The sequence below is a fragment of the Maniola jurtina genome, chromosome 15 (genome assembly GCF_905333055.1).
Source record: "Maniola jurtina chromosome 15, ilManJurt1.1, whole genome shotgun sequence".
NCBI lineage: Eukaryota > Metazoa > Arthropoda > Insecta > Lepidoptera > Nymphalidae > Maniola > Maniola jurtina.
Window position 1 is genome coordinate 708,737 of NC_060043.1, and position 21,910 is coordinate 730,646.

A 21,910-nucleotide genomic window follows, 5' to 3' on the forward strand; every position below is an offset into this window, starting at 1 on the left:
ACAGACAGATACATACGTCAAACTTATAACACCCCTCATTTTGGGTCGGGGGTTGAAAAGTAAACTATGTCACTCTCCAGTCTCTAGGTCTTTAACTGAAGGTACTCCATGCAAATAAAACACGTCGATCCGCCGCGCTGCTGGTCCGTTGTAGGGATGTTATGGATATATAATTTCGGATCCGGATATGGATATGGATATTGGTAAAAAATAATATCGGTTTCGGTTACGGTTATGGATATTAAATTATTTCGGATTATCCGATAGTTTCGGTTACGGATATTAATTTTTTAAGGAAGTGTAAAATGTGAACTGATGAAGGTGTCGCATTCCAGCGGAGTGCACAGTTAATTCGTACGAGTGTAGTATTTAGTTAGACTCCGCCCTATCCGAAACTATCCAAAACTTTTATTACGGATTCAGTTACGGTTACGGATATTTTTTTATTTCGGATATCCGATAGTTTCGGTTACGGATATGGATATCCATAACAACACTAGTCCGTTGTGGCGCAATCGGAGAACAAACCAACAAACAAACACACTATTGAGAATAGATAGCTAATATTCTTTAAAAAAAACTTGAAAGCTTTGCTAAATTGTTGTGGTGCGCCTATCAGGCTATTAACACAATATTGGTCATAGATAAAGGCTATAAAATCTTAACCACGGTAATATATAGATAATATTACCGTGTCTTAACAGTTTATGCAGAAACATAACTTTTGTCGCTGATCTGTTTATCGAATATACCCTGTGATACGATAAGACATGATTCTATATGCGTTTCACTTTAACATCCAACAAGGTCTAACCCTGACACGTTTCACTGAAGATAGTTTAACGCGAGGAAGTTAGAGATATCGACTGGTGATATGTCAGGGTTGGTTAGATTTAAATTCAAATATTCTTCAAACTTTTACCTAGCTCTTTCTAAAAGTCAAACGTTTATGTTCGAGTCACCATTTTCTGATATGTTATGTTCCAAAGTTTCAATATTGCAAACATAATATCTATAATTTCGAATACACACACCTCAGTCTCAACACTATATATCTTAGACTAGAGAATAACCGAAATAACCTCTTCTACTTAAGCTCTCTTTTTTTTTTTTTTTTGGGTTACTTTTGAAAACATCTTTTTTTAAAAGAATATTAGCCATGCTAATCATGACTAATACTCCCCTTTCCCCTCCAATTAAGCGTAAAGCTTGTGCCAGGAGTGGGTACGACAATAGTGCAACGAGTGGGGTTTGAACCGCTGACCTTTCGGAATTCAATCCGCTTCTCAACCGTTGATCTATCGATGTTTTATCAGAAGAAGGTACATATTATCATCATCTCAAGTTCCAACCCGTCGCTGGCTCACTACTGAGCACGGGTCTCCTGAAATGCTTAGGCCAAAGCCCAGCACGCTGGTCAATTGCGGATTAGCAGACTTAACACACCTTTGAATCATAGAGAACTCTCAGACATGCCTCTCTCAAGATGTTTTTTCTTCACCGTTATAGCAAGTGATAGTTAATTGCTCAAAATAAATAGGAGAGCGAATAAATAACTCATCTCTTATCGTATTACGAACAAATAAGTAGGTAGCTTTGTTTGCTATAAATATCTCACATAAATTGTGATAAGACATGAGAAATTGTTATCTCTATTTTATTCAAATAGATCATGTTAATTGATCTTTTCTCGACACGAGAAGTGGCCGCCACCAAGTGTTTTTTTTCGTTTATGACATTTCCTCAATTTGTTCTTAATTCATCTTTAATTACCACTTATACCTATTACTAGTATAGTACGAGTAATTTAGTTTTAAGAATCCCTCAAGATAGCACTCCTAAAATTAAAGAAAGTTCGATCTAAGGACGTATAGTATGGCACCGAAGGTACTAATTTGGTTTCATCCAGTGTATTTTGTTACATCATCATATTATCAGCCTGTGGATGCCCATTTTTAGGGTTCCTTACCTCAAAAGGGAAAACGGAACCCTTATAGGATCACTCTGTTGTCTTTCGGTCTGGCTGTCTGTCCATCTATCCGTATGTCCGCCTGTCAAGAAAACGTATAAGGTATTTCTCGTTGACCTAGAAATCATGAAATTTGGCAGGTAGGTAAGTCTTATAAGGTAAAAATCCGAAAACCGTGAATTTGTGGTTACATCACAAAATTATTAAGAATTTTCTAGACTCTACAAAACCCCTCGTATAGTCGTCTATCGGTTCAGCCGTTTCCAGGATCAAAGCAATAAACTGAACAGCTAGTATATTGAACAACAATGGATACCAAGTTCTTACCGACCTTGCAACAGGAAGCCTACATCCTCGAATCGAACACCAGGAAGGTTGTTATTGATGCATATTCTATTCAATGCCTTGCGAAGGATACCAACATTGATGGGTATTATGAACCTTACGGCTTTTCAATAAGAGCTATGTCAAAGTTTCAACAGCTGTTGTCATGTACACGGGTCTCAAGTCTTGACGCATTTGTAATGTTAATTGGACCAAATCGATACATTTAATCGTATTCCTTCAACCTTCATTTTGTTAATAGAATCTGTATATATGAAAAGAAAAGCTGACCGACTGATCTATCAAGCAAGCAAGCTATTAAGACGTAGACATCCGAAACTAAGAAAGGATTTTTGAAAATTCAACCCCTTAGGGGTAGTAAGGGTTTGAAATTTATGTAGTCCACGCGGATGAACTCGCGGGAATAGGCTAGTAGAATATATTTTTATTCAAATAAACTTTTAAACTTTTGTATCGAGAGCAAAGAGTAGAGTAGTAGTAGAGTAATAACAAAGAGCTTAACCACAGTATTTTTCCCTTCATGCTCAAAATGTTGAATTCCTAAAATGTTGAATTCTCATAATATCGAATTTCGATTCCCAAATTGTTGAATCCCAAAATATTAAATTCGCAAATTGTTGAATTTCGATTCCCAAAATGTTGAATTCGCAAAACGTTGAATTTCAATTCCCACAATGTTGAATTCGAAAATGTTGAAATACTGGGAATTTATAAAGTGGCAGGTAAAGGTATCTCTACCTCATCAGAAACTAACAGGTAATCAATACATTCAGTATAGCATAATTTTTTAACCAGACCAGAGACAATTTTAGAAATTACAAATTCCCAAAATGCCCCTGCCGGAAATCGAACCCGCGACTTTCCACTTATGAGTCCATACCGCACACCATTGCGCCAGGGTGGTCTTTCAAGGTTTTGACATTCCAAAAAGTTTTTATCAAGTGGTTTTTCCATCAGGTGCATCCAGAGAACCCGGAATGGACGTGTTTCGAGCAGAGCGCCTTGCTTGATGTGACCAACTTCTTCGGCTTTGAGAACACCGTCGAGAAGATCGCCATGAAGCAGTACGCCGCCAATATTGCTAAAGGTAAAGATAAAACCATCATCATGATAAAACCATCGCTGCCTCACTACTGAGCACGGGTCTGGTCATGGTCTGTCACACACAGTGTGGATTGGCAGACCTTACATACCTTTGAGAAAATTATGGAGAACTCTCAGGACTGACGGACAGCGGAGGCTTAGTAATAGAGCCCCGTTGGCATCGTTCGGGTACGGAACCCCGAAAATGTATTTATTCATACATTCATTCATAATCCTGGAGGAAAAATTACATAATTCAAATCTTATTACGGTGGTTGTCTAAAAAGTTTCATATTATGTATTTGTCCTGAAACTAATCTAAATTATATACTATGTTTGATGACCTTGTATATCACGGCTGAGTGAATTCATACATTTATACATGTGATTTACATACACTTCATAAATACAGATTACAGACCTAACTTTGCTTTAGGATACTTTAAGACGTGCCACAACCACGCCACAGCGGCAAAAAAGTATCCACCAGCCGAAAATTGCATGAAAACGCGTTGTTACTTATAACAGTGATAAACCAAAAAGTAAAAGAAGTCCTTACTGCAATTATTTCGAAAAGAAAAAAATAATACTGAAAATTACATGAAGTTGGTTAGGTTAGGTTAAAACAAAATAAGTAGGGCGTAATATTCATCAAACTTCTTTAATTATATTGCGTCGCATTGACCGGCACGGGTGATTTAATCATGATGGACAATAAATTGTCTAGCCATAACTGACGTAGTTGACAGACTATTATCAGTATAAAATGCATATTTCAACTTTGAACGCTTTGCATGCCATTGCTCCACACATATCACAATAGTATACAGTCGCGTTCAACGGCCGTGGTGGCGGCGCCAGCTCAAACAGCCCTTGCTCTATTCGTAGTAATTTGTGAGACTGCGACAACGCAACTTCAGGCAGCTGCAGCGATCACACACGACATTGCCTGGCGACATTTTTCTCGCTCTGGAGTGGAGATGTGGTCCGTATGAGTAGACACTTACCATCCACATTACCATAACAAATCTTATGCCAAAAATGAGGCTTTTTATGTCGTCTGAGATGAAAAGCGGTATCCGAGGAGGGATGACTAAAATAGACTTGTATTATAGAACTTTTGCTAGATCTCTAGGCTTCGGTCGTAAGCGTCCTTCATTTTGAAAAGGTCACATCGTGTCTGGACCCAACTCATCCAGAAATAGCCTATTCGTCTTGGGATATTTTGTGGTAATGCTTTTCAGAGGGTTTTGCACGAGGATCATCCATCCAGAATATTAACCTCAATAGCTCAACGGTTGAGGAGAGCCAATTGAATTACGAAAGGTCGGCGGTTCAAACCCCGCCCGTTGCATTGACGGATGAAAAACGGATCATCATCATCATCATTATCAAGTGATAGACGTCCACCGCTGGACTTCCACACGTCATGATCTTGCGCCGGCGCCGTCTACGTAGTGGGTGGTCTTCCAACGCTGCGCTTTCCAGTGCGAGGTCCCGATCCTAGCACCTTGGGACCCCAATGTCTATCAGTTTTGACGTGACAACGTCTTATAATTCGATAGAGCCGGCTGCACGCACGAAAAAACATGACTCATGCGGCGTTACCTCGCTCTGAGGCGTTCCATGTAAGGCTTGAAGTGCAAGCGAGAGCGCGGAACGAGCGACAAAGAAGCACAATCGATAAATAAATAAATAAATAAATAATAAATCTGTTGAGTGGTTTTCTATGTCGGTTACTCTAGTTCTTTTCAAAGTCAAAAAAAAAAAAAACAAACAGCCGGGTATTCTGATATTTATTTTAATATTAATAATAATTTTCTTTGTCTGTTTCACCAGGGAAGGAGCTGATCGAAGAGTTCATGAAGGAGGTCACCGCTGCTGGGATAACGGACCTCCGGCCGTGGAAGGCGTCGGACCCCGCGCACAACCGCGAGCTGAGGCGGGTGGTGTCGCGCGGCACCGAGCCCTTGTCGCCGCGACCCATCGCCGAGACGAAGAAGCATTCTATACCAGGTCAGTTCGAATGCTTTTTTACCCGACTACGGCAAAGCCAAAAGGAAGAGTTGTGATTTTAACAGTCTATGTATCCAGATTATGTGTGTTCCACCGTAGCGCCTAAACTACTGGGCCGAATTTGATGAATGAGGTGTCAATTGATACATAGTAAAGATCCGGATGACATAAGCTATATTTTATACGAAAAACATTTACCTCACGGATGTTACATCAAAAAAGTGGGGTCTCCAAAATTAAACGGAACAATTTTTAAAGCTTTAAAAATAGTTTAAGTACCAAAAAGGCCTGAAAATTCTATGTAAAAAACGTACAAACATATCTTGCCATAAAGTCCTAAACTCATTACAAATCTTTTACAAAAGAAACCGAAGAAACCATCTCAAAAGAAAGGAAATAACGTCGTCTCTGATAGGTCGTAAACTTTGATCGCAGTCTGAAACGAAGGTCTAAAGTCCTAAGTAAAGTACCTAACGCCTTTCTTGGCATTAAATCCTAAAAGCCGTAATACCGTGCGATATGGCGACCGTATTTCTGAGTAAAGGTTATTTATAAAACGTTACTATAAGTCTAGACACATGATTAGATCTGGGTCTAGGCAAATAGATGGATAGATCACAGGGCTTGGCTACCCTGGCTAAATTACCCATAAGTAGACAATCTTCCTACGTTTATTAAAACTAACTGGATGATTTCTGTACCACATCTAAATATATATAAAAGGAGTACCTACACAGGTTTACGTGCAGAGACAGTCCTAGCTGTGTTGTTAATTACGTTAATCTATGTTATAAGGTGCGATAGGACTGCCATATACAGTACCTACGATCGGTCTTCCAATCCCTTAAAATAAATAAATATAAGAAAAAAAAATGTTTTTTATGAAACCTTACAAATGGGAATAATTCGAGTGTTCAAAGCGTTTCGCAAACTCGAACATGATATAATCTAATACGGAGGATAAGAGATAATTGATTGTTCTCACTTCTCAAGCTCTCACTGGCAGCCGCTAAGTTTGGTTTAATGTAAGGCACCGTTCACATGCAAACACTGTAAAGATAAAATTAATCTTACCGAATACGTAGTGGCGTGTAATCGATTTTCTTATTTCTCAATGGTAATTGCTAAATTGGGTTTAGAGTAAGACCCTGTTCACGGGCGTTAATACTGCACGTTTTTTACAGGATATTACGATATACTTACCAAATGCGTAGTCGAGCATAGTTACATTGAACCATTCACACGTTGTTCGTACTGCACAAAAACGTAAATAGTTTAACTACGTGAAAACTAACTGAGTTTATTGTGGGCACTTCTCAGACCTGGGCGCGTTTGGAACACTCCTTGCTAGCTTTAGTTTTAAGTTTACGTAATTAACTATCACCACTATATCATCATCATCATCGCGTGCCTTCTTCGAAACGAAGTTTGGCGATCATCATCCGAAAAGCTTCTCTATTAAAAGCCGCCTCTTTCAGAAGGCAACGGGAAACCACTGCTACCACTATATCATCTTACTACTACTACTAACTATTCTGACCATCAAAAAGAGTGCAATAGTACCTACTATGTATAATAATGATTTGACTTTTGGGATAGTACTGTATGCGCCACTACGTGTTCGGTAAAATTTAACGTGCAAAAAAACGTGGTATTTTAGTCCCATGTGAACGGGATCTTAATTTTCCTTTTCATGTCAGAAGCAAATTGCTTTTCCCTGAAAGCCTCACTAGAACTTTATTTATACTCGTAAATCTTGCTGTACTTACTCGAAGTACTACCCACATACTTTGTGAAGTTCAATTCAAGGACATTTCATATAGGCAGTTTTGATGAAATGTATGGTTTATCAGTATTATGAGTATTAGCTGCGTGTGACGTGATATGTATGTTCACTCAGTACTGAATGACATCTAGTTCCTGCTTGCCTGCCGGTTCCGCTTTTTTTATATGTATTTAAAAGTTATTTCATGAAGTGTAGGTAAAACACTATCATAAAAATTTAATTTTTTTAGTATAGAACTGAATTAACTCTTGTATAAAAGTATTTTCTACTTTTTAGTCAAGTCGACTTTCTTTTTTTTTGATTATTTTTTTTGCAATGTGGTTTTAATTTCTAAATTGGGGCAATTTACCAGGAACCCACCCAAGTCCAATCACTGATAGAATCCCTATGAAATAGGAACCCGGATGCGTTTGAAACTAATCGTGCTTACATCGACTAAATACATGCCTGTGATAGATTATTATTTTAAAATAAGAAATTTATTCTGTGATTTATGAGGAATAGTTAATTATTGAAGTATGTAAACACTGTTTACTATTAAATTAGGTAGCAATAATTGTAAAAAGGGGTGGCAACACTTGTTTATCTTGTATTCGTACTTATTATGATGGTAATAGGCTGATTATCAAGATTAGCTATACTCTTTTATTTTTGTTACTAAAATATGTATAATTGAAAAACAGAGAAAAGTGTAGACATTATTAGAATAAATAATTATTAATTTTGTGATGTAATGTGTAGTTAATTTATGTTTCAAGAAAATAATGTGATTCAAGAATAGAACAGTTGACTATTATAGAGTTCCGACAGAAACTTTCAAGTTACACGTCATTGCTACTTAATTAAATTATAATAATGTTTTAAATAGAGAAAACTATTTGTTAATTATTAGAATAATATCTTATGATCTTTAAGAATAATTTTGTGTAATGCTGTACTATAATTGTGAATTAAAATACCTCAATTGACTTATGACTTGTGTGTACTTTTGATAAATAACTTTAAACTAAATATTGTATTAACTTGATAATGGTTTCAATTATTAATATTAATGTTAACTAGTGCCTGGAAACATATAATTGATAGTAATTCAGCCTAATTGTTTACTATGAACAGAATATTGTGTTATGTTGTCAGCTTGGTATAAGGAAAATGTAGAGGGAACAAAGAAAGATAGTAACCTATATAAACCACTGTTGGGGTGAGAGTAGTTAGTTTTTGTGCAACGAGCCTCCTCGAATAAAGATAAGTATTCTTACTGTATCTCTCTGTATTTGATTGTTATAAATTGTGTTATGTATACCTAATAATGTACCTAATAATTTCCGTGGAAACTCATCTTAACTGTGTAATTGTTGTGTACCCATTTTAACTCGTTGATAAACCAATCCAATGAATCATTGAAAAATAAAAAGAGTGTTAATTTTGTACATCGTTTCATTCCTTCTCTTTACTAGTTTTGCCTAAAATAATTAAATTATTTACTCTCAAATAGCATCTAATTAAAGTTAGTACACTAGGGTTTTATTTCTTTGCTTTAATACTTGTGATTTCTAAATATAGAAATGTAGTTCTTTATCTGCCTAAGTAAATAAAAGTTCGTAGCTTATTCATCGTCATGATCAACCATTTGTCGGCTCACTACTGAGCACGGGTCACTTCTCAGAGTGAGAAGGTTTAGGCCCTAGTCTGCCACGCTGGCCCAATGTGGATTGGTAGACTAAAATAAATTACATAATAACTATTAAAGTACCTTATAAATTGTAGCTCTACCTGAAATTTTTTAATATCAGAAGTGGGATACGAATTATTTATGGCAATGGAAACCTAATAGCATTTTTGTTACACAGGTCTTGAAAAAACGAGGGACAATGAATCTCAACCACGAGCAGCTGCAAGAAATCTTGAAGAGTATACGTGACTCGTTAACATCCAATCAACGCAGCGATGACATCGCGCTGCCTATTTTTGATCCTGAGAAAAGCGACAACGGGGCTGAGACCTGGTGCAAAAGCATCGAGTTACTCGGCACCGAGCTTGGATGGAGCAGTATTCAAAAAGCAGCTAAAGCAGGTAAGGCCCTCCGAGGGTCTGCTTTATCTTGGTTTGAGTCATGGGAGCCCGAACAAGGTAGAAATTGGGAGAATTTTAGCAAAGATATTATTGCATTATATCCTGAAAAGAAAAATCTTTCGGAAAAATTATCAAAGGCTGTATTGTATTCGTCGGATTCAAGTGATTCGTATTGTGATTATGCAAGAGAAAAGTTAAGACTTTTACAGAGTTGTAAGATTAATTTTTCTGAAAATCAATTAATTGAGCTTGTGTGTGGGGGAATTCGGGAACCAAATATTAAAATAACTTGCCATAATACTTCCGTTACTAACACGTCGGAATTAATAACTTTGTTTTCTACATTTTCGAAACAAACAAGAAAACGCCCATTAGAAAATAATGCCGATAATAGTGCCGGGCCTAGTATTCCAAAGCGAGTTAAAACTGATAAGGACCGTACTTGTTTTTCTTGTGGAAAATTAGGCCATATTTCCTCTCAATGTTTACAAGGAAATAAAAATCTTTCTTCTTCTTCAGACGGTAAAGAAGTTGTAAAAAAGACTAAAAATCTTTACTGTGTATTTTGTAGCAAGGAGGGTCATTCCATTGATTTTTGCTTTCACAAAAAACGGATCGATAAGGAAACTGCTGCTAAACAACTATGACAATTAACTGAGATTACGATCAATAACTACACGATTAACTGTTTACTTGACACGGGGGCTAGTTGTAGTATCATTAAATATTCAATTGCCAAGTGCCTTGATTGTAATATATCGCCTTGTTTTTTTACTATTGATGGTATAGGTAACGGAAAAATAAACGTAGAGGGGAAAATAACAGTTCCTGTTAAATTTGAGGAAATTTGTCTCGAGTTAGATATTTACGTCGAAAAAAATAATGATTTCAAATATGATTGTATAATAGGGCGCAATGCGGTGTTACATCCGGACGTAGCCATTGTTACAGATTCAAATGGAAGTAGATTAATTCGAAATACAGAGATTCGTGTAATTCAACAAGAAGTTAATTTACTAGAATATCAATGCGGTAATAACAGTTTATCCCAATTATCTGATAGGATCCAACATCTTGATTCTAATCTAAGGGAAAGTATTTTAAAAATTTTTACGAAATATCCGTCCATTATACCGTCTAACGGTAATTTGAGTACCGTCAGAACGGGAGAATTAAAAATTAGATAAAAAAAAGATGAAGTAATCAATTACCGCCCGTATCGGTTAGCTGCAGTGGAACGAGAAAAGGTTAAAGAAATAATAAAGGATTTGTTAAATAACAATATAATTCAGGAGAGTACATCGGACTATGCGAGTCCCATATTATTAGTGAAAAAAAAGGACGGAAATGATAGAATGTGCGTAGATTATAGAGCCCTAAATAAAATAATTTCCTTTGCCCCTTATCGAGGATCAGATAGATAAGCTAGGTAAATCAAAATATTTTATTTCAATCGATATGAAAAACGGGTTCTACCAAATACCTATTGCACCAGACTCTGTTAAGTATACTGGATTTGTCACGCCAGATGGGCATTTCGAATTTGTGAAAATGCCTTTTGGAATTTGCAATGGCCCATCTGTCTTTCAAAGAGCCATAACTAAAGCTGTACGACATCTTAAATTTTTACTTGTTTATGTAGATAATTTAGGTTCTTTTTTCGTAGTAATTGGTACGATAGGATCAGATAAGGTTACGGGGTTCCGACTTAAATTATCTACATCAACAACTGAGATTTTCAATCCAGAATCTAAGGAGATCATTAATGTATTATACCAATTAACTCATGGTTAGAAATCGCACAACAAAAGGATGATGAAACTCAGTCATTGATTGAAAAAGTACAGGCGGGCGAATTGGATACTAACCAATACTTAGTTAAAAATAATTTATTATACTACAAAACTAACTCCGATGGTAGGGCAAGGTTGTATGTTCCCAAAGGCAGCAGATTAAGCATTTTACGTTTATTTCACGATGAAAATTGTCATGTAGGTTATGATAAAACCTTTCAAAAACTTTCTGAGTCTTTTTGGTTTCCAGGACTAACAAGTTTTATTAAAAAGTATCTTTCTCATTGTTTAGTTTGCACAGAGCGTAAATCACATACAGGGCCCAAACAAGGCATGTTATACCCAATAGAAAAAACTCCTATACCTTTCCATACGGTACATTTAGATTGTACGGGTCCTTTTCAACAATCTAGTGCCGGCTATAAATACATTCTTATGATTATAGATGGTTTCACAAAGTATTGTATTTTAAAACCATTGAAGTCAATGGGTGGTGATGAAATGGTCAATAATGTGCGAGAATCGTTAACTCTATTTAGCACCCCTTCACTAGTCATTACAGATCGCGGTACAAACTTTTCATGTAAACTATTACAAACATTGTTTAGAAGTTGGCAAGTTGAACATCATATGATAACTACTGGCACTCCACGTGCTAACGGTCAAATAGAGAGGTATGTCAAAACTATAATAGATATGTTAACTACGTCATGTAATACGTCAGATTGGCCAAACGGTTTATGGAAAGTTCAATTATCACTCAATTCAACTATACAAAAATCTACTGGTTTTGCTCCTATTCGTTTATTGGTTGGGCTTAATGGTAATATACCTTGCATACAGGCTCGATTGAATGATGTGACTGATAATGGTAATGATGTACAAAAAGAATTAGTAGATGTTCGTGCTGAGCGTTTACTAGCTCACCAACGACTAGTCAATGTAGCTAGTGATTTTAAAAAGCGTTTTGATTTATCCAGGCGAGATAATATAGTATATAACATTGGGGACGTAGTCTATGTAAATCAGGATCACAGACGGCATGATAAATTAAGAGCCAAATTCAAAGGTCCATATGAAATTATCAATATTTTGGAAAATGATCGATTTTCTTTAAAAGGGAAAGGAAGTTTAAAGGATATTATAATTGCCAAGGAAAAGTTAAGACGTTGGCCTGGTGAATGGATAGATCAAAATGTCTTGGTTGAAGATTATATTGAAAGTAGTGAATAAAAAAGTATGTCGATGACCAGTGATAGATTGTAATTTTTAGTAAAAAAATAAATGCTATAGCTTTAAAACCACTCGTGTTAAAAGGATATTATAAAATGTTGCTATAAAACGAATGGTGTTAAAGGATATTTTATTATTTAGTGGTGCTTCAAAAACCAATGGTATTCATGGCTATTTTCTGGTGCTGCTTGAAAACCAATGGTGTTTAAGGCCATGGAGTATCACATATGTACTGTGGTAAGAAATAAAAACTTGTCAATTTTTTTTTATTGGAATTAATGGTGGAGTGATTTTGGATTTCACACACATTGAAAGTAAGGAGTAAATGGTAGCCACAGACATGTTGATTTTTCACTGTGTCATGAGTTATTATTGTCCTTATGTGAAAAGTTGTTTTTTTTTTTGTCGTTATGCTTCGAGAGCGAAGCACGGTCAGTTTGGCCGTGATAGATTATTATTTTAAAATAAGAAATTTATTCTGTGATTTATGAGGAATAGTTAATTATTGAAGTATGTAAACACTGTTTACTATTAAATTAGGTAGCAATAATTGTAAAAAGGGGTGGCAACACTTGTTTATCTTGTATTCGTACTTATTATGATGGTAATAGGCTGATTATCAAGATTAGCTATACTCTTTTATTTTTGTTACTAAAATATGTATAATTGAAAAACAGAGAAAAGTGTAGACATTATTAGAATAAATAATTATTAATTTTGTGATGTAATGTGTAGTTAATTTATGTTTCAAGAAAATAATGTGATTCAAGAATAGAACAGTTGACTATTATAGAGTTCCGACAGAAACTTTCAAGTTACACGTCATTGCTACTTAATTAAATTATAATAATGTTTTAAATAGAGAAAACTATTTGTTAATTATTAGAATAATATCTTATGATCTTTAAGAATAATTTTGTGTAATGCTGTACTATAATTGTGAATTAAAATACCTCAATTGACTTATGACTTGTGTGTACTTTTGATAAATAACTTTAAACTAAATATTGTATTAACTTGATAATGGTTTCAATTATTAATATTAATGTTAACTAGTGCCTGGAAACATATAATTGATAGTAATTCAGCCTAATTGTTTACTATGAACAGAATATTGTGTTATGTTGTCAGCTTGGTATAAGGAAAATGTAGAGGGAACAAAGAAAGATAGTAACCTATATAAACCACTGTTGGGGTGAGAGTAGTTAGTTTTTGTGCAACGAGCCTCCTCGAATAAAGATAAGTATTCTTACTGTATCTCTCTGTATTTGATTGTTATAAATTGTGTTATGTATACCTAATAATGTACCTAATAATTTCCGTGGAAACTCATCTTAACTGTGTAATTGTTGTGTACCCATTTTAACTCGTTGATAAACCAATCCAATGAATCATTGAAAAATAAAAAGAGTGTTAATTTTGTACATCGTTTCATTCCTTCTCTTTACTAGTTTTGCCTAAAATAATTAAATTATTTACTCTCAAATAGCATCTAATTAAAGTTAGTACACTAGGGTTTTATTTCTTTGCTTTAATACTTGTGATTTCTAAATATAGAAATGTAGTTCTTTATCTGCCTAAGTAAATAAAAGTTCGTAGCTTATTCATCGTCATGATCAACCATTTGTCGGCTCACTACTGAGCACGGGTCACTTCTCAGAGTGAGAAGGTTTAGGCCCTAGTCTGCCACGCTGGCCCAATGTGGATTGGTAGACTAAAATAAATTACATAATAACTATTAAAGTACCTTATAAATTGTAGCTCTACCTGAAATTTTTTAATACCTGCATGCATGCGAGTATAGCCGCAACAATCCGTACTTAGAGCCTTCGTCGCCAAAAAGTCTCCTAATCCCATAGACATGTTGACGTCGGTGGTGGGCAGTAAACAACGTCTGGCATAAAACATAGCTTATTATCGTCGTATCTTTTATAAGAGGCCGTTAAAAAGATAATGGTCCATGGTTTGGTTTATGTTTTAGCTTTTAGTCTTTAAGGCTGAGATCTATAGAACGCATTTTAGCATTTCTCAGACTTATGAAACTGTTAAAACGAGACAGCGTTATATAGATGGCATAAATCTATCTCGTTTTAACTGAAACTTAAGTCTAAGCAAAGTCAAAGTTCGGTCTATAGATTTCAACCTTAGAGTTTATTTGGTGCGTTATACGACCAACGAAAACAACAAATAATTTGATTTTACGCGCAATTTAACGAAAATATTGGTGCTCGTGAAAATTGTACTTATGGGAAAATTTTCTGATTTCTGACATTTCTATATAGGCTAACATTGGTTGCCCCTTTTCATCAAATATAAAATACGGAACCCTAAAAAACCGCTAATTTCGTGTTGGACTTGCACACGAAGATTCCGTACCAGATATAACCTACTTTTTAATTTGCGTGACGGCCATTTTGAAAATTTTATTATTTTTCTCTACCCTCTAACTATCTACCCTTTTAAAAACTCTAAACCCTGTTTTAAAGTTCCGTATATTGTCACAGATAAATAAAACATTCGAAAAACATCTGAATAAAGCTCTCACCGAAAAAGGTTGCATATAAAAATGTGAAGAATAAAACCGTTGGAACTTGAAACATGGGAATAAAACATAAGGAGTTGCGATTACACTACAATATTCAAAGAGGGAATTATTCAACAGGCCCAGCGAGGGTCGGGACCTGGAAATATTTTCCTGTTAACCGTAGTGATGGCATGATTATCAAAGCGGTCCCATTGGTAATGAATATTTTATTAAGATTTAACTTTGACAGCCAAGAACTTTAGAGCCGTAAATATGTATACCAACATGAAGTAATAATTTATGATGAATTTCAGTTAAGTATTTGAATAGGTAGGTCTCTAAAAATCACAGTTACTTGTAGATTTGCTGAACTATTTTTCCGTTTAAGTGACCATATTGGGGACCATACATGGATATTTGGGGCTTCAAAGTTTTGTTTTAATGTTAGACTGATTTGGATGATTTTTGCATGTATAATTCTGGCTGGTCTCAATCCGTGGCCGAAATTCGATCGGGACTCAGGAGGAACATTTTAACTGAAATTCTAGAGATTGTGGACTGTGTATATTTGTGTGATTTGTGTGATGTTTTGATTTGGTTGGTTATTTTGATAGTGTGCCAAAAATCTTTTTAATTCTAGTTATAAAAAAAGCATAATATAAAATGAGCCTCTAACTTAAGTAGAGTCCAAATAGAGAATACCTATATTCGTTAAGTTCTGGACCTCTGCCAACTCTCAGGAACCAAATTAATTCACTGGCGTTTACTCAGCTCTGTGTACCCTGCATTCAGCAATCACTATAGAACATTTGCCCATTAATAGAATAGAATAGAAATAATTTTTTATTCAAATAAACTTATGTACTTTGAATCGTCAAATGCATTTATCACTGCCTGGCTCTGAATGGCCGCCATGAAAATTAAAAATTGTACAAAGTGTTATTTCTCGGTACAATAGTACAGAACCCTACGTGTGCGAGTCCGACTCGCACTTGCTTCTTTTTTTTTATTCACTATAGGTAAGCGCTTGGCCACAATCACACCTTATGGAAAGTGATGATGTGGTCTAAGATGGGACGCGTTTACCTAGAAGGTGCCTATTCACTCTTGTTTTAAAGAAACCCGGATTGTAATTGGTAGGAAACACTGATCTCGGAAGAGTATTCCAAACCTTAGCCATGCGTATGAGGAATGAAGACGCAAAACGTTTCGTGCGTGTAGATGGAATGTCGACGACATAAGGATGGAAACTCGCCCGATGTCTTGCGGTTCGGTGGTAAAATGGTGAAGGGGGGACAAGATCGAAAAGTTCCTGTGCACACTCTCCGAAATTGCTTGATTTTTTTGCAACAACTTGGATCAGGTCTTCATTAGCGAGGCGTTCCCTTGAGCTCCGTCGTCAGCGGTGGGATGGTACTTTGTGAGGTTTTTAGTCGGTAGGAGTCCGACATAACCACCTGTGCGCCCCGTGGCCAGTGGTATTCATGACGGATTTTCCTCACGATTAAAAAAGGTCTTCGTTATCGATTTTGTTGTATTTTTAGAATGGGACGAAACATGTACCTTTTAATTAAACCGACGCCACATTGTGGTTTTCGCACGGCGTTTTCCTTCGCGTGATGAATAAATAACTGCTCTAAAACCAGTCTTAGGTGTTCGTGGAAGTACAATTATATTTTATGACATGCGTTGCAATGCTACTATGTATGAAAAATTTGCGCGGCACCTATTTATTGTTCATTTATGGTACTTTATCAGAAACCTTCTTGCAAGTGTCAATAACAACTGTACAAAGTCTGCAGCAAAGTAGTCTATGTATGTTTGTATCCAGAATCTGTGTGTTCCACCGTAGTGCCTAAATGACTGGGCCGATTTTGATCAAAGAGGTGTCAATTGATTCGTTGTATAGGTCCGGGTGGCATAGACGGACGGATGTTACGTCATAAAGTGGGTGTCTCCAAAATCTTTTTTGCTATTGTATCGAGTGGGATGTCAAATGAAAGAGGAGAAAATTCTAAGTTCATGAATATAAATGTACAACAATGACCTTTGTTTTAGAAAGTCATTGATGTACAACAACATTAAAATATACCAAATGACAGGAAAACAATTTTACTGTAATATTTCAGCGTTTATTAAGACGATTGTAGTCGGGGTTTAGTTTTCAACTTTATCTTGTTTCCTGATATTTTATAGTGTGATCAGGTCACGTATCTCCTTAACCCGTATTATCACTGAAGTAGCACGTATGAGATTTGACCTAATAATTATTTTTAAACTTGCTTACGCTCGCGACATCGTCCGCGTGGACTACACCAATTTCTAGCCCCTATTTTAAGGTTACAGGTTAAATTTTCAATAATCCTTTCTTAGCGAATGTCTACGTCAACGTCATAATAGCTATCTGCATAATTTTTAAATACGTAGGTATATCAAAAAATATTCAGAGAGGTAGTGTAGGTGTAGGTAAAAACACTATCATAACAAGTATAAATTAAAAATTTATAATATCCCCGACAAGTGAAGGTTACAGTAACTAGAAAAGAGCTGATAACTTTCGAACGGCTGAATCGATTTTTTTGGATTATAGCTAAGAACACTCTCGTTTAAGCCACCTTTCAAACAAAAAAAACTAAATTAAAATCGGTTCATTGGTTTAGGAGCTACGATGCCACAGACAGATACACAGATACACACGTCAAACTTATAACACACTTTTTGGGTCGGGGTTTAAAAATGGAAATCACTCACGATAGTTTAAACATTAAAAATCCTAGGAGAGTTACGATCCTTGGATGTCAGACCTTGCCGCCGTTTGCGAAGGACGTTTCTCGGCAAGGACGTTACGCCTCGCTTCTATTTGTCCCTGCTAACCAAACGCAGATTAATTTGCCCAAGTTTTCCCCAAAGGACATAGTTAACAAGATTAAGTTTTTTTTTTCTAGCTGACGCCTGCGACTTCGTCCACGTGAATTTAGATTTTTCAAAAACCCGTGGGAACTCTTTGATTTTCCGAAATTAAAAGTACCCTATGTGTTAATCCAGTGTATAAAATATTGTACTACCTATTGTAAAACGTGTATTTGCAATAAGTAAATTATGAATATGATTATTGATTATAATCTATCTCCAATCCGAATTACAGCCAAATCCGTTTAGTAGTTTTTTGCGTGAAAGAGTAACAAACATACACACACTCACACACACACACACACACACACGCACGCACGCACGCACGCACGCACGCACGCACGCACGCACGCACGCACGCACGCACGCACGCACGCACGCACGCACGCACGCACGCACGCACGCACGCACGCACGCACGCACGCACGCACGCACGCACGCACGCACGCACGCACGCACGCGCGCGCGCGCACGCACGCGCACACACACACACACACACACACACACACACACACACACACACACACACACACACACTTTCGCCTGTATAATATTACTGTGACTAGATGACACCCGCAACTTCGTCCTCGTGGATATAGTTTTTTAATCCCGCGGGAACTCTTTAATTCTCCGGGATAAAAAGTAGCCTATGTATTAAGTCAGGGTATTTAAGCTTTCCTTCAAAGTTTAAGACAGTTTTTGCGTGGAAGAGTAACAAACATACATATACACACACATTCAAACTTTGCATTTATAATATTAGTGTGATATGATGTAAAACATTTGAGTCGGTGACAAGAAACAAAACCCATTAAACGGAGGTAAATATGCGTACAGAATACACAATACACACGATATATTATTCAGCTGTTACACTGACCTCTACCATACTACGCTGGATCTGCCATTGCTAACCTGTCTTCGAAGCAACTATATTTCGTTATATATTTTGGCGCTGATAGCAGCAATGAGTGTCATGTGAACTAGTGTTGTTATGGATATCCATATCCGTAACCGAAACTATCGGATATCCGAAATAAAAAAATATCCTTAACCGTAACTGAATCCGTAATAAAAGTTTTGGATAGTTTCGGATAGGGCGGAGTCTAACTAAATACTACACTCGTACGAATTAACTGTGCACTCCGCTGGAATGCGACACCTTTATCAGTTCACATTTTACAGTTCTTTAAAAAATTTATATCCGTAACCGAAACTATCGGATATCCGAAATAAAAAAATATCCTTAACCGTAACTGAATCCGTAATAAAAGTTTTGGATAGTTTCGGATAGGGCGGAGTCTAACTAAATACTACACTCGTACGAATTAACTGTGCACTCCGCTGGAAGCGACACCTTTATCAGTTCACATTTTACAGTTCTTTAAAAAAATTATATCCGTAACCGAAACTATCGGATAATCCGAAATAATTTAATATCCATAACCGTAACCGAAACCGATATTATTTTTTACCAATATCCATATCCATATCCGGATCCGAAATTATATATCCATAACATCCCTAATGTGAACGTATTATTAGGAACTAAATGTCAGTGATAAGACTATTAACATAGTGAACTAGAATGAGGGCACTCTCGGTTTGATCATGAATCGCCGATATGTCAAATATTAGACTATGGTGATGTAAAATCAAAGAAAAATAGGGCTACTTTAAGGCTGCCTGCGTCAAATGTACTAAGATTTGACGTCTGCCAGTGACGTCAATGCCTCAACGTTTTGTTAGAAGTTCCATGTCTTTCGTGAACTGTGGGGTCACTACGAAGACCATTTGACGTAAGTGTCAATTTTAATTCCCGGTACGCTGCGCTCGCTTCGAATTGGCCCAAAAAATATCTGTCACTTCGTATAGCACACCTCTTCCAGCGTAGGTACCTACTTGTATATATCATGTCCCACACCTCTTCCAGCGTAGGTACCTACTTGTATATATCATGTCCATTTCAGTGAGCTGTTATATACAGATGTGTTGTATTCAGTAACACGGTCCCTGAAACTCAGCGCCGCAGTGGCCACAAAGCTTTTTCATATGTAAATTGAAATACATCGTTTTGTACGTTTGTGACATTGCTCGGTCATTGGAATTTAAAAATTGGAATTGAACTTCATTTTTAAAATGCCGTCTCTCTGTCTCTGCATCGTATTTCTCATTGCTGAGGGCCGCGACCCCTTTCCATCACTACCCATGTTATATGCGAAAGTGTATTTATTTGTTCTTCAACCATGCCGTAACGGAGACGGAGCAACCGATCGGCGTGATTTTTGGCATGGTTATAGTTTAGGACCTGGAGAATGACATAGGCTACTTCCTATTCCGGAAAATCGTCTTTAAAAAAATATGTAACGCAGGAAAAATTGTTTTTACTTCGCATTCGCTTCTATGAGAGCCCCCCTGAAATAAAGATTTTCATAATTTTTATGCAATATTCGGCTGGGGGCCATCAGTTCACCACATATTATGTTTAAACGGACAGGCGGACGGACGGACGGACAAGTGCAAATTCACTCAAGTAGACTCAGACCTTGCTTCGCTCGGTCAAAAAATTTACGCGTATTGCTAGAACTCGGAATCCGCAGCTTTCTAGTAACAATTCTATTTGCTCTAACTACTAGACTAATGCTATACTCATTATCATACAATTACAAATGCCTGTAGTAATTATTCATTGGACAAAGGCCCCACTTGAATTTCAGGAATTTGGTAATTAGAATATAATGAATAATGATAATGGCCTCTGACCTTTGCCATGCTCTATTGCGCGTACGATTTCAAATGTTTTTGAATTTCGATGTTATTTTAAAGAAAGGGAGGTATTTGAATACGTTATTACCAGTCTAGATTTTATCATCATGATCAACCCACCGCCGGTGGTTGGTCACTACTGAGCACGGTCTCCTCTTAGAATGAGAATGGTTTAGGGTTTCTTGTCTACCACGCTTGCCCAGTGAGGATTGGCACCTTGGCGAACTCTCGGGCATGCGGGATCCTCACGATGTTTTCCTTCACCGTTAAAGCAAGTATTGAATTGCTAGCTAGACTTTATAGAAAATACGGTATAAGCATTTCCCACCCTCACTTATACATTTCATCTGTACCTAAATCTACAGTCAAAGCAACCAGATCATGAAATGTTCAATGTCTCATACATAAGTCCTAACTCCAATCCTATCCTAATACAAAACCCTATCCTAACCTTTCCTTCCTTTCCTCAGGCACATCCCAAACCGTGTCTCAGAGTATCCCAGTTATATCCAAGCAAGAGCAAACCGATGCCCAGCCCTTCCCAGATATATCCAGGCCAGGCCAGACCCAAGACAAATCCAGACGTGCCTCAGGTGGTTTAAGTAGTCTCACCCTACAGAGATCAATACAAAAATTGTCGACGCCTCGCAGTAAATCTAATGTCAATACTAGGGATATGAAACATTCACAAGAAAAGTCTGCTTCCACCAGTGGGCCGAGCGCTCACATGTCTAGAAGTAAAAGCAGAGAAAAGGTTGACAAAAACTCAGTAGAATCAAAGAAATCTGGTATCTTCCGTTGCCTAAGCTCCAATAGAACTAAAAGCAAACAGAATGTGCACGAGCGATCGTCATCTCCTTCTATAGGAGAGAAAAAAAGAGTATTGAGTAGCAGTAATCTCAGAAGGAATAAGAGTAAACAGAAGGTAGATACGACACTACCAAAGGCGATTTCTGATGAAACGGAAAATATAGAAGAGACAATGTTATTGGCACGGCAACGGAATTTGGGTCTAAAGGATTTGGATCAGATGCAGCTCGGTAAGACAGACTTAAATACTAAAAGTTTTGATGAAAACTCAAAGAGAGGGTCTTTGAAACATTACAACTGTGAGAGAGAAAGCACAGTTGTCGGGTATATCACTAGGTGGGATAGCTTAGTCATAGTTTTGTTATGTGTTATGGTGTTAGTGCTGGTACTGAATTCACCCTCGATGTTCTTCTGGCGGAGACTACAGAGTTGAGGTAGTTAAGTGTATTTTATTTTATTATATATATTTGTTTTCCTTTTTTTTCGTTTTATTTTATTTTCTGCTATCCTACCTAATTTTGAGTTTATTTATTGTGTTTTTGGAGGGTGTTCTGAATCTAATTCTACAATAGGTACTCTTCAATACGAATTGAAGAAACGCG

The 21,910-nt window shown here is 36.7% G+C and overlaps 1 protein-coding gene across 1 annotated transcript in view; it reads left to right on the plus strand.

Moving 5' to 3' along the window:
- The window catches only part of LOC123872874 (protein real-time), a 69,901-nt gene that overhangs the window by 22,669 nt on the left and 25,322 nt on the right, over positions 1–21,910 (plus strand). Inside the window, exons 4-5 of the mRNA XM_045917472.1 lie at positions 3,272–3,401; positions 5,237–5,413. Of these exons, the coding sequence (XP_045773428.1) occupies positions 3,272–3,401; positions 5,237–5,413 (307 nt within the window). The remainder of the gene's footprint in view (positions 1–3,271; positions 3,402–5,236; positions 5,414–21,910) is intronic.